The 16089-nt window shown below is 65.5% G+C and overlaps 1 protein-coding gene across 1 annotated transcript; it reads right to left on the reverse strand.

The window, feature by feature from the left end:
* Positions 1-3808: 3808 nt before the first annotated feature.
* Positions 3809-15547, reverse strand: LOC309962030 (nutritionally-regulated adipose and cardiac-enriched protein homolog). The gene is made up of 5 exons (XM_082839536.1): positions 15509-15547; positions 7762-7888; positions 6081-6210; positions 4430-4465; positions 3809-4036 (listed from the first exon to the last, which is right to left on the reverse strand). Exons 2-5 carry the CDS (start codon positions 7870-7872, stop codon positions 3831-3833), a joined length of 483 nt encoding a protein of 160 aa, XP_082695662.1. The 5' UTR covers positions 7873-7888; positions 15509-15547; the 3' UTR covers positions 3809-3830.
* Positions 15548-16089: the final 542 nt, after the last annotated feature.

Consider the following 16089-nt stretch of genomic DNA (forward strand, 5'->3'; position numbering starts at 1 on the left):
GCCTGGCCCCGGACGCCCCGTCCCGGGCACATGGCCTGCCCTGGGGCCGCGGCCGGGGCTCTGCCCGGGCCCCCGCGACTTGCATGCCTCCCCTCGGCACTGCGTGTACTGAGCGACCCCCTCACCAGGCGCCCCGTTCCCAGCCTGAGCCGCGTGTGGACAAGAATCCCACCACCTGCGAGATAGAGGCGAGTGTGGGACGGAGCTGCCCTCTGGCCCCGGTGGTCCCCACCCAGGGCTGAGTCCACTCTGCTGCGGCTCCAGAGCCCCGGGGTCCAGACTCATCTCAGCTCAAGAAGCACAGGGACAGGGGGCTGGGCCTGGCGTCAGGTGTGGCTTCGCGGGCGTCCTGGGGACTTGCCTGGGGAGGCCGGGGGGCCCCCGTGTGGGCTGGGCCTGGGCTTGGGGTCGGAGACATGGACTCCAGATGTGGAGATGCCATTTCGCAGGGGAGCGGGGGCCAGGTGCCACTGTGGGTGTCTGTGTGCCTGTGAGGCACGTGAGGGTGTGCGTGTGTGTGTGTGCACATGGGCCTGCATGGCGAGGTGTGAGCGTGTGTGAATGTGGGTGTGAGTGTGCAGGTGAGCGTGCCCATACACAGGTGTGTGAGAGTGTGCAGGTATGGGTGGAGACCAGAGCGGGCAGCTGTCTGCAACCCCGTCCCCAGGTGCCCCCAGGGCCCCTTGCATCCCAGAGGAGGGGGCTGCCTTCCCAACTCAGGAGGCCTCGAGGGCATGGTCCTGCGCCCTCGGCAGCAGGTGGAGGAGCTGGGAGGGGAACTGGGACCCTGGGGCTCGGTGACAAGCCACCAGGGGGCTGCTTGGCTGTGGCCCCCCTCCTCTCGGGGCTCCCCGGCTTCCACACGCTGTCCTCCGTGTCCTGTCCGGGACTGGGGTGCCCGAGGTGTAAGCATGCCCCGCCCCTCCCCTGAGCTTAGTAAATAGTTTCCTGGTCCAGCCCGCGTGCTAGTTTGCCCCCCACCCTCTAGGGGAAGGTGAGCCCCCAGCTCCCCATGTCCATGGCTCTCACCACCAGTGGATGGTTCAGTCTCCCAAAAAGTGGGGCAACGGGGCGTCCAGAGGCCACGGATCTGGGACTGGGTCAAGGTGCCAGGTGTGGCGGGCAACCCGGGCCCGGGAGGAGAGGCTGCAGGTCACCTGTCATGACCTGCTCGGCTGGCACCTTTTGGGAGTGGGGGCTTGGGACCAGGGCGACTGAGGTTCCTGGCATCTCAGATGCTCTGGCCCCGGGCCTGGCTGAGAGTTTTGGGAAGAGCAGCAGGGTCCTTGGGGAGGTGTTTTGACGGAACCTGAGGCCCCCGAGGGGATGCGCCCGCCCTAGTCCACCGGCCGTGGGGACCCTGTCTGGCCCTGGACAGTTCCTGGTCTCCAGCAGAAGGTGGGGTGGCTCTGCCTTGTCCCCCATCAGGTAGCAGCCCTCTGGGCCCTGGAGGGAGGAGCAGGGCCAGGATGTGGGCTTCTGGAGCCCGAGGGTCTGCTGCGGATTTGACACTTGTGGGTGGCCTGGAGCTGGCCTGAGCAGCACCTTGGTCAGGCTAGCAGAGCGTGCACTTACAGAGCGGGCCTTCGTGCACTTACAGAGCGGGCCTGTTGCTGACACACTGGCTGGCTGCACCGGCACCCCCAGACATCCCCACCCCGGGGGCTTCTGGGAAAGGTACAGCTGGCCCCAGGGAGGGGGTACTGGGACAGGAGCCGCGCGCCCTCGCAGTGGGCAGGGGACGGACCCTCCGGGGCTGAACAGGAGGGGTGGCCGTGCCTCTGAGGCTCCTGAGGTGGGTCCGCCCGATCGCTTCCATGATGCCTTGCTTCTCCCCGCTGCTGTTTGATAATGGACATCGTGTTTTACTTCCACTTCTGGCTTAACTGAAAGTAAAGATTCTTAAACTTAAATGTGTCCATCTATTTCTCAAGTCAAAATAGAAACAAAAATACCTGAGCCTCTAAAGTGGACAAGCAGGAATCTCTTTGCCCGTCTTTTCTCCGCCTCCAGTTTGCCTTTTCTCCATTGTTCTATCTGCTTTCGATTTAAGACTTAAAGCACTGCACTCCGTGTTTGCTCCTGGAGTTCCCGAAACTTACTAGGAACTGGGAGTTGGTCCCCCTCCCCCACAGTGGCTGTACCCTCACATCCGCACATTCTCTCATGGGTTCCGTTCTCACTGCTTCCCGTCGAGACTTCACGGGTGTGAGGATGGATTTCAAATTTTGGAATTCTTGGGGTTGTCGGGTACACCTTGAGCAATATTTTTCCGAAAACAATGGGGGTCATGGTCTCTGGGACCCTCCAGGGCTGAGCATGTCTTTGCAGTGAACGAACAGCCCTTAGCTGAGCGCAGCGGGCCTTGAGGAGGGGAGTGCCGCAGCCCAGCCCCTTCTGGGCGGCTCCCCGCCCCACCCCGCCCCCAGTACCTGCCCCAGGGCTGTGGCACTCAGCTTAACCTGCTTACCCTCTTCAGGGGGCAGGTGAGATGAGGCTGGGGGTGGGGTGGGCTGGGGGTGTGATGCTGGAGGGTCCCAGAGGGCCAGGGCCCGGAGCCCCGCCGTGGTCCCCCTAGGCCACCGCTCCTGGAGGTGGGCCCCTCTCGACTGGGCTCCCCACTCGGGGCTCCCCAAGTCCGGAAGCCCGAAGGGACCCCGGAGCTACCGCCCCGGTCCCTGAGGCCAGAGGGGATGGCTTGCCCACCTCTGCTTCAGCCGCTGGAGTGACTCCCACCGCAAATCAGTCCCCATCTCCCTCCTTTGGGTAAAAGTCGGCAGACTGAAAGAGGTGGCCGTGTGTTTTAATAGAGAATCGGCGTCTCCCCACGTAAGCCGTGGGAACAGACGCTTAGAGAAGACCCGCGGGAGGCGCGGCACGGCGCCCGCGGCTGCGTAGACACGCGTCCGAAGGTTACGGGGGTGCAGCTTCTCCCCTAGCGGTGCCTCCTGGTGTCTGACCCTGGGCCTCCCCGCTTTGGTCAGGGCCCCGCTCCATGCAGCGTCTGAGGGGACCCTGGGGTCTGTCATCACGTGGCCTCCTTGGCCTGGAACGGGGTTGAAGGCTCGGTGTCTACACAGTCATGGGACTCCCAGGCCGCGCGGCGCCGGCTGGGACCCTGGCGCAGACGGCTGTGTCCTGAGGGTGGTGGGGTCCTCTCGGCCCCCCGATGTCCTCTCTGCGCCGGCCACACCCCCAGGCCGACGGCTAGGCAAGAGGGGATCCCCAGGCCTTGGGCCCGGTGCAGGTGTCAGACAAGCTGGGGACTCCGGGGCCACGCCCTGCACGTGGCTGCAGGAGGGAGTACCCCCCGCCCCGCAGCCAGCGCCTCTCCCACAGGGGTTTCGGGGTCTGGGCTGCAGGCCCCAAGCAGCAAAAGCCCGGTTTTACCTCCTCCCAGGACTCCCACAGACACAGGGAGGGTGTCCCCGTCTTCGAGGGGCTACACACGGCCACATCCGGGCCGGGCCCAAAGTCGCCAAGAGTTCCCGCTGGGGCGAGGGAGGGGCCCAAGGGGTAGCCTGGGGGCTGGAACCCGTGGGTCCCTGAGTTTCAGTGGTGGAATTCTTGTTCTCCTAAAACCTCACAGGGCACCCTAACATCTGAAATAGGAGGGGCTGCCTGCTTGGAGCTGGGGGGCTGCCTGCCGTATCCAAGGCCGCAGCACCCCACATCTGATCTCAAGCCGTGGGGCCCGCTTTCCCAGTCATCCTGCCTGCAGCAGCCCCGCTGAGTCCGGGGCTCCGGGCTGTCTGGAAGCCCCCAGCCCCGACCTGGGGCTCTCCCTCTGCAGTGCTGCCCCTGGGCCCAGGGGAGGTGAGCGCCGGCCATCAGAGCTGCAGGAGGTGACGCCAGCAGGCCAGGGCCACGAGCTGCAGACGCACGCGGAGGGCCAGGAGCCGGGCCCGGAGGTCCTCCAGGGCCAGTGCCACGGGCTCAGCCCGGCTGCAGCACAGCCCCAGCGCCAGCACCAGCAGGACGCACGCCGTCAGCCGCAGGATCAGGGCGCCGTCGCGGTGCCTGCGCCGGCCGGGCGCTGGGGCCGAGGGGGACAGTGAGGACCCTTGGGCGCCCGCCTCCCCGCAGAGCTGGTGGGGAGGCTGCGGTGGGTGGGCACCTCGGTGCTGCCCGTCGGGTGGGCCCCCGTGGCGAGGGTCTCCCCGTCCCTATCTGGGCCTGCGATCTCCTTGCAACAGGGCCTCCCGTAGGCTCTGCCCTCGCACCCTCCCTGGGGAAGGAGTGAGGGGGGCAGACGGTACCCCAGGGGTGCTGCCGCCGACCCGTGACTGTCAGGGACCCATGGCCCTGCCGGGGTGGGGAGCCTGGCTGGAGCAGTTGGGGGTCTGGCCGTGGCCTGGAGCTGGGGCTGTGCTGGGCAAGCATGTGGGCAGGGGCTTTGAGGGATGAGGGCCGAGGGCTCAGAACTTACCCCTGGCCGTGGCGGAGGGCTCCCTGCAGGCGATGTCTGGGGAGGAGAGGAGGGTGGGTTCGGGCGGAGCGGGGGGCCACCCCGCTCGGAAGGCTCGCTGCCTCCGCCAGCCAGAGCCCCCGGGGCCCCTCCTCTCACCCGCCTACCCTAAGGACCCCAAGACGGGCTGGGTCAGCTAGAGCTTCCCCGCTTTACAGATGGAGACTCAGGTCCCCGCAGTCCTGACCCGGCCGGCTGTCCATATCCCCCGGCCAGCCAGGCTGCCCGCCACCACCCAGGGTTCTGCCCCAGCCTCACTGATTCAGATTCTAGCTTCCAGGTGCTGGCGCTGCTCTCAGAGCCTTCCGGGGGCCCTGCGGGAGTGTGGGGTGTCCCCTGCAGCAGCCTAGGAGGAGGAGGCTGCAGGGGTCCTGGGGGGCAGCAGGGCCTGGCACTTTGGAGAGGCAGGCAGGACCCCCCACCTCCTGTCCATTCCACTTAGCTCACTGGGGGACCCCAGACCAGCCCCGGACTGTCTGGGCCCTGACTCCCCACCTGAGAGTCTCTGCTTCTGGGGCTGCTGGGAAGCTCTGGAGGCGGGTGCTGAGCTGTGCTCTGGGGGTTGGGGGCTGGACCGGGGAGGGCAGGGTGGGTGAGGACCCCTGTGGGAGGCCCGGACCCGACGTTTACGATGGGCCTTCAAGGGAGACACTGACACACGTCGGGGGAGTGAGTTTTATCCGCAACTTGGCGGGACTCAGGGAGCACCTCCCTTGGGGGGCTGTGGAAGCAGAATCTAAGCTGCTCCCACGATCCCCCCAGGTCCTCACCTTTGTGTGGTCCCCTCTGCTTAGTGTGGGGGGCTTGTGACTTGCTTCTACCAACAGAACATGGCAAAGGGGCAGGGGTTCTGCAGCTGTGATGGAAATCCCCACAGCGGACTGAGTCAATCAAAGGGAGATTGTCTTGGGTGGGCCTGGCCTAATCAGGCGAGCTCTTTATAAAAGAGGGTCATATAAAACAGCTGCAAGGATGCGAATTCTGCAAATAACCCTGTGAGTTTGGAATGGGGTCCTGAGCCTCAGGAGAGGCCCAGCCTTGGCTGATGCCCTGATGCCTGCCTTGTGCCATCCTGAGCAGAGGACCAGCTTTGCTGCGCCCAGAACCCTGACCCACGGGACCACTGAGATAATCGGCGTGGGTTGCTTGAAGCTGCTGTTTGTGCTGATCTGTTACGAGGCATAGCTAGCTGATACAAGGGCACTGTCCCACGGGAAGGGCTGGAGGAGGAGTGAGGTAGACTGGGGTGGAGAGGGGGCTCTGGGGGCAGCACCAGGACCCTAGGGCCAGGGGGCGGGGAGAATTTGGGAGGTGGGCAGTGGAGGCTGAGGGGGTGGGAGGAGCTGCGGGAAGGAAGAGTGGGTGGGCTCTGGGAACGCTTAGCCACTGGCCTTTTTCAGGAAGACGGTAATGACTTGGGAAGCTCTGGTTCTATCTTTCCTGCCAGTCACTGTTTCTTTGACCAGCACTCTGTTCAGACCGACCCCGTGGGCCTGGGTTTTATTGGGGTTACACCTGTGAGGACAGGGCAGTGACTGTGGTCCCTGCGGACAGCCCTCGGTGAGATCCTGGGTGATGTCCCCCCACCCCGCCTGGCCCGCTCGCCTCTTACAATGGACGGCCACCTCCAGGGGCTCGCGGAACCGCACGTGCCTCGTGGTCCTCCGTGGCTCGGCCCCATGGCTGTGGCGCTCCTGCGGGCTTCGTCTCAGGATAGAGGGGGGGCCCTTCCTGTCGTCTTCCTGGGGGGTGGGAAGCAGAGGGAGGCAGGCAGGAGTGAGCCCCTCCCGCCCAGCCCCCCCGAGGCTGGAGACAGGCAGCCCCTGTGGCGTCCCTGCCGTCTCCTCTGGCTTTATGCAGCAGGGACCAGACAGGGGCGTGGAGACCCTCTGCGGACCTGCCCCGGCCCCAGCCTGGCCGTCTGACCCCCTAGGGCTGCTGCCAAGTGGTCAGGGCTGGGACAAAGCCACCGGGACTGGTCATGACTGGATGGCCGTGTTAGCGGGGACGGGTGCGGTCCGTGATCACGCAGGCCTGTGTCTCCCACCCTGGCTCTGCCCCCACCCATCCCGACGGGGTCCGGCATCACTTCTCCATGTCAGTAACAGTGACAGCGGTTGTGGCTGGCATCCCCCGAGGACTGACTGCCTTCACGTCTGAGCTGTACACACGGAACCTCCCTGCGCCCCGGGGGCTCTGCCTGGTGGCCTCCTCTGTCCAGGGGAGGCCCTGCCCGAGCTCAGCGCCCTGCGACTGCCCAGCAGCACCACCCGGAGCCCGCCGTGGGACAGCTCTCGCCACACACTGGGCCGCGGTCGCTTACCTGTGAACGAGGGGAGGTATCTGAGCAGGAGACCACTGGCCCAGGGCGGGGGGCAGAGCCTGGACACAGCCCACCCAGGGGCCGCCCTCCCACCCACTGTGTGTTTGGAAGGTGGAGTCAGCAGCCCGCCCCGACCTCAGTGTTCCCATCTATCAAATGGGGGCAGCAGGCTGTTCTGCACGGACACCCTGTGAGTCGGGGCCGTCTGTGAGACGGCCTCCTGCTGGGGGGCCACCGGCTGAGTGAGCCTGCCACTGGCCTTCGGGGCCGAGGCGGTCCTGCAGGGGCGGGAGACCCACGCGGGCCCGGGGTTTGGCCCAGCTCATGGCTGTCCTGTTCCCGCGGCTGGGACACCTGTGTTTGTGGCCTGCCCTGACCAGCAACGAGCTCAGAGGCTAGATCAGGACTCAGGGCCTGAAGTTGGGGCCCCACTTTTTCCTTGGGGAGACCCCCTTAAACTCCCTCCCTCTCCTGCTGCTGCCAACTCTCCCTCATCCTGGACCCGGTCCTGACAGGCTGCGTCCTGTCACCTCGCTGTCCTGCTGTCTCCACCTACCCCCACTCCAACACCCGCCTCCCTGCGCCACCAGAAGAAGCAGCAGACTTGCTGCTGCCCTGCTCCCGAGCCCTCCATGGCTCCCACCTCCTCTGCCTCTGCTGCCCTTCCCAGCCCCTGGGACTCTCTGCTCTGACCCATCCTCCAGGCCCCTTGTATGCTCTACCCCCACCTTCAGCCCTGGCCAGATGCTGTGCACTCCTGGTCATTCTGTGCCCCAGCCTGGGGGCCTCTAACCCTCTCTGCCAGCCCCCCTCCAGCCCCCCAACCCAGCCATTTCCCTCCTGGGGGTCCTGGGGCTGCGGACAGCTCGGGGAAAGGGCAGGGACCACATTTCCCTCTTCTGCTCTCCCTCCCTGCCTCCAGCTGAGGCCCCCTCTGCCAGCCCAGCGCCCACCCAGGGCCCTGCCGCACCCTCCCCGCCCTGAGCACGGGTGAGCCTGGAGCCGCCTCCTCATTCTTTCTGGTCCGATGCCGCGTCTCTGGCAGGGAGTCGGGGCTCAGGGCGTGTGCCGCCGTCTTCATTTACTGGAACATGGTCCTAAGATAAGCAAAGACATTATTTATTGCACACGGAACACTCCTCATAGGACTGAAATAAAAGGAGGAGAGGTTCTTCCCAGGAAGCTGGGCTGGCTTCCCTCTTCCCGTCAGCCTGGCCCACAAGCAGACGCTGCTTTCCTTTGAGGTGCTCCGGGTGCCCAGGAATCCTGCCTGCTCAACACCGAGACGTCAGCAGCTTCCCCTGCCGCCAATCTTCCTAATTACCGGCCTTAATGGCTGCGTAATATTCCACAGGGCTGATCCCATGATTTACAACCACCCTCCTCCGGAGGTTTGCATTTTATTATTGTCACTTGCGGTTTCTTTAGGTCACTTGCAATTCTCTGAGGCCACAGATAAGACTGCAATAAGCACCATTGCTGCCCTGCTTCTCGGGATGCTCCAGGCGTGAATGATGGTGTCCAGGGCTGGGCTTTGTCAGGGCTTCACGGGGGCGAGGAAAGCCTTCTCCAGGGGTTCGTGGGGGCAGCAGCTGGTGGGCCCGCCCCTCAGTCCTGCCTAGACTCTCTCTGTCTCTCCCTCCCCCTCTCTCCCGGATTTCGGATTGCTCATGTACTAGGTGTAAGGTGGTACTGCCCTCTCTCATCAGTGAGCCTCTGATTGCAGCGTTTCCCATCTCTCCTCACTAATTGCAGCCCTTCTGGTGTGAATTTTCTTTCACATCCTTCAAAGGTCCTTGACTTTTGAGGCGTCCCCCTGTCCTGCTCCCACCGGGCCTGAGCAGGTGAAGCCCGGCAGGCATTTGGCCTCAGTCCTTTGAGGGCCCTGTGGGGTGATGGCCCCCACCCCCACCTCCTTGTACATGCGGGGCAACGTGGACACCAGGGGCTGGTGCCAGGTCCTCTCTGCCCCCCTGCCCCTGGACCATGAGACGGGGTGGGGTGGCACGGGAGCCATCTCCCCTCCTCTCCCCAGCCCCAGGCTCTGCCAGGGGTCTCTGGTCTGGGTCCCTGGCGGCCATCACTGCTCCCTTCCTGTGCAGTCAGGTGTTTGCACTTTATGAGAAGTGTTCTGGCTTCCATCCACCCTCCAAAGACGCTGCCCCCGGGGGCTGAGATGGAGCTGAGTACGGGCACCTCAGATGAGCTCCTTCGGGGCCTCCCCAGAGGGGAGCTGCCAGGTGGGGGAGGGCTGCAAGGGGGGCCGGTCTGGGGGAGGGCTTTCTCCGCCTGGGAGATGACAGGCCGGCCATTCAGTTATTTAAAAAAGGAGCAATTTTCTCCTATCTGAGCATCAGGTTTTTATTGCAAATAGGGTCGTGGGGGAGCCGGCCAGCCTGGGGAGGAGGGGCGGGGAGGGAGGCCTTATCTGGGGTCTCACGAAGGGTGGCCTGGGGGCCCAGCTTCAGCAGCAGGGGGAAGGGGGGGGGAGGAGGTGACAGCGTCACTGCCAGTGGGCCCAGCTGTCGAGCCCCTACTGTGCCCAGGGCCCTCCCCCCAGGCCGGGGGTGGTGGGACAATGTGTGTGTGTGCACAGCTGTGTGAGCACTTGTGTGTTTGTGCACGTGTGGGTGTCCATAGATGTACGTGTGTGCACGTGTGTGTGCGCGCGTGCTGTGTGTACACATGTGTGAGTGTGTATGTGCCTGTATGCATGTGTATGCCTGCAACTGGGTGTGCACGTGTGTGTACGTGCGTGTGTGCAAGTGCAGTGTGGTGTGTGTCCCTGGCAGCTCTGCGCTTCCAGGGCAGGCCGCGGCTCCATCCTGTGCCTCCTGTGACCTTGTGTGACCTTGGCAAGTCTCTTAACCTCCCGGTGCCTCAGTTTGCTCGGCTGAAAATGGAAACAGCAGTAGCAGCTTCCCCCGTGGCTCCGGTGGGGGTGAGTGAGGCAGCTCACGTCAGGGCTCAGAGGCGACCTGGGGACCCGCCTGTGCTCACGGCCATCAGCCGTGGTCACCACTCAGGGAGAGGGCGTGACCACCTGGCACGGAGCCTGCGTACACGGTGAGAGCCTCCTGTGGGACGTCCCCTCTCCCGCGCCTCTCAGGAGCCCTGGGCCCGCTCTGGCCTGGGCCTTTGCCTGGGCCTTGCTCTGGTCCCAGGTGCTCCCCGAGCCCCCTGAGCCCCCCGTCCTCACCCCGCCCGGCAGCCTTGCTCGGGCTCCAGCTTCCCCCCTGCCTAGAGGACGTGGGGCCTCTGCAGACCCCCAGGACTGGCCTGAGTCCTGGGTTCTGCCCTTTTGTCTCAGGAGCCTCGGTCAAGCGGAGGGCCTGCCCCAGGCCTCAGTTTCCCCACCAGGGAAACGGAGGAGGAGTGTGCAGCTCTGGTTGGCTCAGCAGGTAAAGGCTGCTCTGGGTACCACCTCTCGCCCGCCTCCCAGGCCTCCTCCGGCGCCAGCAGGGCCCCCTCCACCCTGGCTGGATGGCGAGGACAGGGCCCCATGCGGGAGCGAGAGGCCTTGGGCTCTGGCGGGGACAGCGTGTAATTTGAGCGCCCTGGCTCTCAGGCTGCCTCGTGACAGATGGGTGATAAAGGGTGGAAAATAGCTCTGGGCCTGGGCCTGCGGAGTGTCACCCCCCCCAACCCCCCCCCCCCCCCCCCCCCCCCCCCGCTCTGCCGCGCCTCTGCCTGGGGAGGGCACGCCCCCTGAGGGTGGGGACCTGCCCTGGGCTCCCCCAGAGCTTCTGTGACAGTGCTGCAGGCCCTGCAGGGTGCCGAGCGGGGGTCCTCAGGCTTCCGCCCGCGTTCCAGGAGAAGGGGGTCTGGCCAGGACTACACGCCCACAAGACCCCCACCCCTGACGGTCCACGTGGTTTGGGCGAGCACCCTCCCTCCCGCCCTACCTTGATGCTACGCCTTTGGGAGACAGCGATCACACCCACAGGGGTCCCTGCAGCCCAGCTCTCCACCCCTGTCCCCCCACCCCGCCCGCTCCCCCGGCCTCCAGGGGGTTGCTGGCTGGGCGGGGCCCGCTCCACCTGGTTCACCGCCTCAAGCAATGCTGAGTCCTGGGTCCCGGCCACCTGTCCTGCCTGCACCTGCCCTACCACTTGTGGCGCCGCTCACTGGCCCGCCTGCTGTGGGCCCGGCTGTCGGGTCCCCGCTCTGGCCCCCGCGGCCTGCTGGCATGTCTCTGTCCTCACTGAGGGGCCTCTGAGACCCCCGGCGCGGTGCCGGCCCTGCACAGGGAGGGCCCTTCCTTGCCTCTGACCCCACGCCTGGCACCCGGCTCAGCACCCACACCTGCTCCATCACCCCTCGAACCCTCCCTGTGCCTGTGCGCCCGTGGGGACCCCAGGGCTCAGGGGACAGACAAGCTTGCCGAGTCCCACAGCCCCCGGGAGCCCCGGGCTTGGGTCAGCGGCACCACGGCCGGGCCCCTCCCGCTGTCCTGTTGCAGCCGACACCTGCTCCGGGGCTGGCAGAGGGCCCGCCAGGACCTTGCCGGGGAGGCTGAGCTCCTGCGCTGCAACTCACACACCACATACACATGCACACAACACATGCCACACACGTACACACACACCCCCCCCCCACAGCCACACACACATCTCACACACACAATCCACATGTACACATCTCACATACAAACACACACACTCGTACACATATGCACATCCCCCCCCACATTTCTCACACACACACACACACACACACACACACGCACACGCACACGCACACTGCTCGGCCCACCTGGGTTCCTGCAGCTGTCGCAACCCTGCGTGAGCTCGCGCACCTGACGGCCTGTAATCCGCTGGTGATTAGAGCCTCCGGCACAGTGGGAACCGGAGCCGCGGCGGCTCGCAGGCCAGCCGAGAAGTTTCCATTACAGCCACGGGGCAGTGGCCTCAGCGGTCCTCTGGGCTGTCCTGCCCTGAGGCGTCTGCTGGCAGTTTGACCCCCTGCCCAGAGCAGCTTGGCTGAATTGAGGGGCCTGAGACCACGAGCTGCGCGTTTCCTCAGCTGGGAAACGGGACGGAGGCTGTGGACGCCCCCATGCTGGCCTTCCCTCTGGAGGGCGGGGAGCAGAGTGAGGGCGGCTGGCTCCCAGCTGCTCCCAGCCCAGAGCTCACGGCCTGGCAGCTTTCCAGATCACACCATGTCTGAATTAAGCCAGGGGAGGCCCCGGGGGGCTGGCCTTGCTCCCTAGGCCTGCCCGGCGCGGGGATCCAGAGAGTGGGAACTGGCCCAGTGGCCCCGAGGCCCCTTCCACGCTGAGATGCGAGGCCCACGCCTTTCTAGGGCGCATTCAGGACGTGCGGTGGCAGCAGGACCGGGTGATGGCTGTGTGCCTGCTGGGTGCGTGGGGGCAGCCAACCTCAGCCTCGGGAGCCCCAGGTGATAGGGCGGGTGGACCCCCACCCAGACACTGGCCACATCAGCCCAAGTTCCAGCTCCCAGGTTCTGCCCACTGTCCAGAGTGCCGTCGAGATGGAGAGCTAAGCCTCCCAGGGTACCTGCACACAGCAAGCCCCAAATAAATGCTGCGCCCTGAGCCCCACGTGCACGGTGGGCCGGGATCCGGATGCCCTCTGATGGAGTCAGCTCAGAAAAGAACCGTGTCTCTGGGGCTGCCCAAAAGCCATGGCCTGGGCTCAAGTGACCCCAGTAACGCATCTGTTCCCTCTGGGAACAGCAGGGCCCCCGAGGACCTCTGGGAAGGCTTGCTGGTGTCAGTGCCTGACCCTGCAGCCTGTGCCGCGGCCTGTGCAAGGTACCCAGATCCCATGAACCCTGGCTCCCGTGCCTCGGAAGGCTTGGGTCCTCGCGTGGTGGAGCGTGGAGGGACCCACAGTCCAGCTTCGCCTGCACATGGCCTCAGGCAGGATGAAGGGCCGGTGGGGCCCTCATGTCAGGCCTGGCCGCGGGGGAGGGGCTCAGAGCACCAGTGGCCTGGGACATGGCTGAGTGCGCCGGCCACCCACCCTGTACACACCAAACACGAGGTTCAGAGGGGCCGGGGCTTCTGACGTCACCCGCTGCCTGGTTTGCCTGGGACTGTACTCGAGTTAGCGCTGAAAGCGCACAGCCCGGGTGGGTGGGATGGGCGGCCCCCCAGCCCCCGTCCAGGGCCACAGTGCGCGCTGCCCGGCCTCAGTCCACTGCCCGCGCCCGCCTGCAGCGGGGTCTCCGCCCGCGTCCATTTTGGGGAATCTCTCTGCTCCAGCAGCCTCATTCCCAGATGGGGAGTGAGTGTCACCTGTGCCCCTGAGTGGCTCTCACCTGGCTCCCTCCTGGGTCTGTGCGGGGTGCTGCCAGCTGGGCTCTGTGGCGCCCCCCAGTGGGCACCGTGCAGCATAGCCCTGGCCTGGTCTCGCTGGCGGTGCCCTTCCTGTGCCCTGGAGAGGCGGGTGCTGGGCTGCTCAGGTGAACGGGGCCGCGGCTGCCCAGCCTCCTGCTGCCCTGGTGGGAGCTGCTGCCTGCCTGCCTGTGGAGCCAATCTGTGGCCAGCCTGTGTCCCCGCCCCAGGCCCCTCTGCCAGGTTGCAGAGCCCGGCCAGCTGGCAGAGGCTGAGCTATAATTACCTCTCCTCTTTGGCAGAAATAGCAGCGACCCCAAGGACAAACCACTGGCCCCAGAGCGGGAGAGGAGGTGGCCGTTTCCCAGGCCCTGAGAACACAGGCCGAACCTGCAGGAAAGACGAGGCGGCAGTGCCCCCTCCCTGCCCTCCAGACCCACGTGTGTCTTCCCAGGCCGGTTCTGGAGATGTGCAGCTCTTGGAAAACCCAAGGGCCGGCATCAGAGGCAGAGTGTTGGGTTGGGGGGAGGCAGAGGGTGGGGTGATGTGGGGGCCTGGCGGGGTGCAGGCTGTAGGAGGGTGGGGTGATAACAGAGTCCAGCCCCCGACTGACGCTGCCCCAGGGTGGAGCCCCGAAAAAGAGAGGGGCCGGCCCTGACCCCCGCTCCTGCACCCTCATGCATCCTGCCTTGGGGTCCCAGGAGGAAAAGGCAAAGCACAGACCCCAGGCTGACGATTAAGGGCACAACGGCTGAGTCCCGACGTTGCCTCAGAGCTAGTAAGTTACCCGAGCAAACTGCTACGCGGGCAGCGGGACAGGGCATCCTCAGCGACAGCCGGCGCCGGCCGTTCCCTCCTCTCAGGTCAGCAAGAGGGGCTGTAAACATCTGCCCTGGAGCCCCAGCCTGAGCAGTGCAGCACCTCCTGCGGTGGGACAGGCCCCCGCCCCCTGTGGACAGGAAGCCGACAGAGGTGGCCTTGTGGCAAGGGCTCAGTGGGAGGGGGTCTCGTGTGACTCTAGGACCCCCTCCGCCCAGCCCGCCTCCAGAAAACGGCTCAGAAACTCCATCCCTCGGGCCAGCCCTGCCCACCCCCAGTTTTTGTAAATAAAAGTGAGTAGGGCTTTGCTGGAACACAGCCATGCAACCTTGGTTTCTGTCCACGGCTGCCTTCGCCCTACGAGGGCAAAGTTGAGCACGGCCCCGGAACCTAAAGCCTCTGCCATCTGGCCCGTTACTAGGGGAGTTTGCTGCCCGGCCCTCGCGTGGACGCGGCGGCGGGGGAGCGCCAGCCCCCGAGCCCCTCGCCAGCTTCTGCACAGAACATGCACAGTGGGGTCCAGGCCACTGTGGCCACGTGCAGCCCTCAGGGGACCCTGGGACACTGAGAGGCAGCCACCCCCTGTCACACTGCCCCTCTCAGCCCCGGTCCACCCCAGGCACATGGCGGGGGGGTTCCTACGGCTGGACCTCCTCCACACCCAGCAGAGAGGCACGGGGGTCAGGGCTCTCTGCACGCCCCTCGGGCAGCCCCCTTGATTGGTGGAAACCGTACAAGCCCATCGGGGATCTGCCCGCACCCCCCGGGCCCGCAGCCACCAGCAGCAGCCTCTCAGACCTGGTTCCATCAGGGCTGCCACATGTGCCAGGACATCAGGAGCTGGCTGGGGGACAAAGGGGGCACCGGGACTGGGCCAGGCCCACCCCGCGCGGCTGTGTGACTTTGGGCAAGTTGCCTCCCCTCTCTGAGCTGCACTTGCTCATCTACAAGTCTGGGCAGCTCGGCCCCTGCCAGGCGACAGGACTCGGTAGAGAGCTGAATGCCCCCAGCACCCAGTGCAGGACAGACCCTGGGAAATGCTGGCTTCTCGCCCCTGCTGCCCCCTCTGCCCCGCCTGCTGGGGCAATGTCGGGACTCAGCCGTAGTGCCCTTCGTCGGCAGCCTGGGATCTGTGCTGGCCTGAATGCAGAAAGCCCTGCAGGGTCAGGCGGGAACAGGGCTGGGAGAGCCCAGATGGCGTCCCTCCTGCACCTGCAACAGGACTTCAGGGACGGTGCGAGCTGCTGGGACCAGGTGCCCGGACCACGTCCTTGCCCATCAGGGCCAGGGCCAGCCCTGGGCCCCTGTGGCTGGGCGGGGCCGCACCTTCCCGACAGCCCTTAGCGGCGGACGGTCAGCTGCTCCACGCCTTCTGGAAGACGTCGGGGGGTGCTTGGTGGAGGGTCCGCAGGCAGGTGAGGAGTAGCAGGCAGTCAGGCGGGGAGGCTCCTGCAGAGCCCTGTAGCCACCGCAGGGCCTGGGCACCCACGGGATGGGGCAGAGGGTGGATGTGACCCGAGGGGTTTAACTGGGCCCTTGGTTGCCTTGCCCTGGGGAAGGACTGGGGGGAGGGGGGAGGGGTGGGTGTGGGACTCACCGAGGGCTCAGGAGTGGGTGTGTGAGGGTCAAGGGTGCTTACAAGGCTGCTGGCCTGGGGAAGACGGTGTAGGTGTCGCCAGTGGCCGCTGTCACAGTTGACTGCAAACGGCGACTTTACGCAATCCAGATGTACTCTCGGCAGTGCCGGAGGCCAGAGTGGGAAATGCGCTGAGCTCAGGGTGTGCGCAGGGCTGGCCCGTCTGGAGGCTCCAGGGACCATCGTTTCCTTGGCTTTTCCTGCCTCTGGAGGCGCCCCATTCCCCAGCCCGTGGTCCCTGCCTCGGGCTTCAGAGCCAGCGCTGTCTCGTCCAGTCACCTCACCTCACCTCACTCCAAGCTCCTCCCCCCGACCTTCAACCAATAAGGACCCTGTGACTACATTGTCCCGCCCCCTCAATCCAGGATCACCTCCCCATTTTAAAGTCATGCAACTTTAATTCTATCTTCAGCCTAATTCCCCTTGGCCATGTGACCTAACATAGTCACAGGTTCAGGGGTTTGTATGTGGACATCTGTTGGGGGCATTATTCTGCCCACCACAGATGGCGGGGTGCAGGTTTTGGGGGTACCATGGGGATT

Source organism: Leucopleurus acutus, assembly GCF_964270905.1.
Source record: "Leucopleurus acutus genome assembly, chromosome: 1".
Lineage (NCBI taxonomy): Eukaryota > Metazoa > Chordata > Mammalia > Artiodactyla > Delphinidae > Leucopleurus > Leucopleurus acutus.

Bases quoted from the DNA above. Each gene is read 5' to 3' on its own strand.
- LOC309962030 (XM_082839536.1), bottom strand. From the start codon at position 7,872: ATGAAGACGGCGGCACACGCCCTGAGCCCCGACTCCCTGCCAGAGACG. The intron at 6,211-7,761 runs GTGCGGCAGGGC...CCCACCCCCCAG, and splicing joins CCGTGCTCAGGGCGGGGAGG to GAAGACGACAGGAAGGGCCC. The intron at 4,466-6,080 runs GTAAGAGGCGAG...TCTCCTCCCCAG, and splicing joins CCTGGAGGTGGCCGTCCATT to ACATCGCCTGCAGGGAGCCC.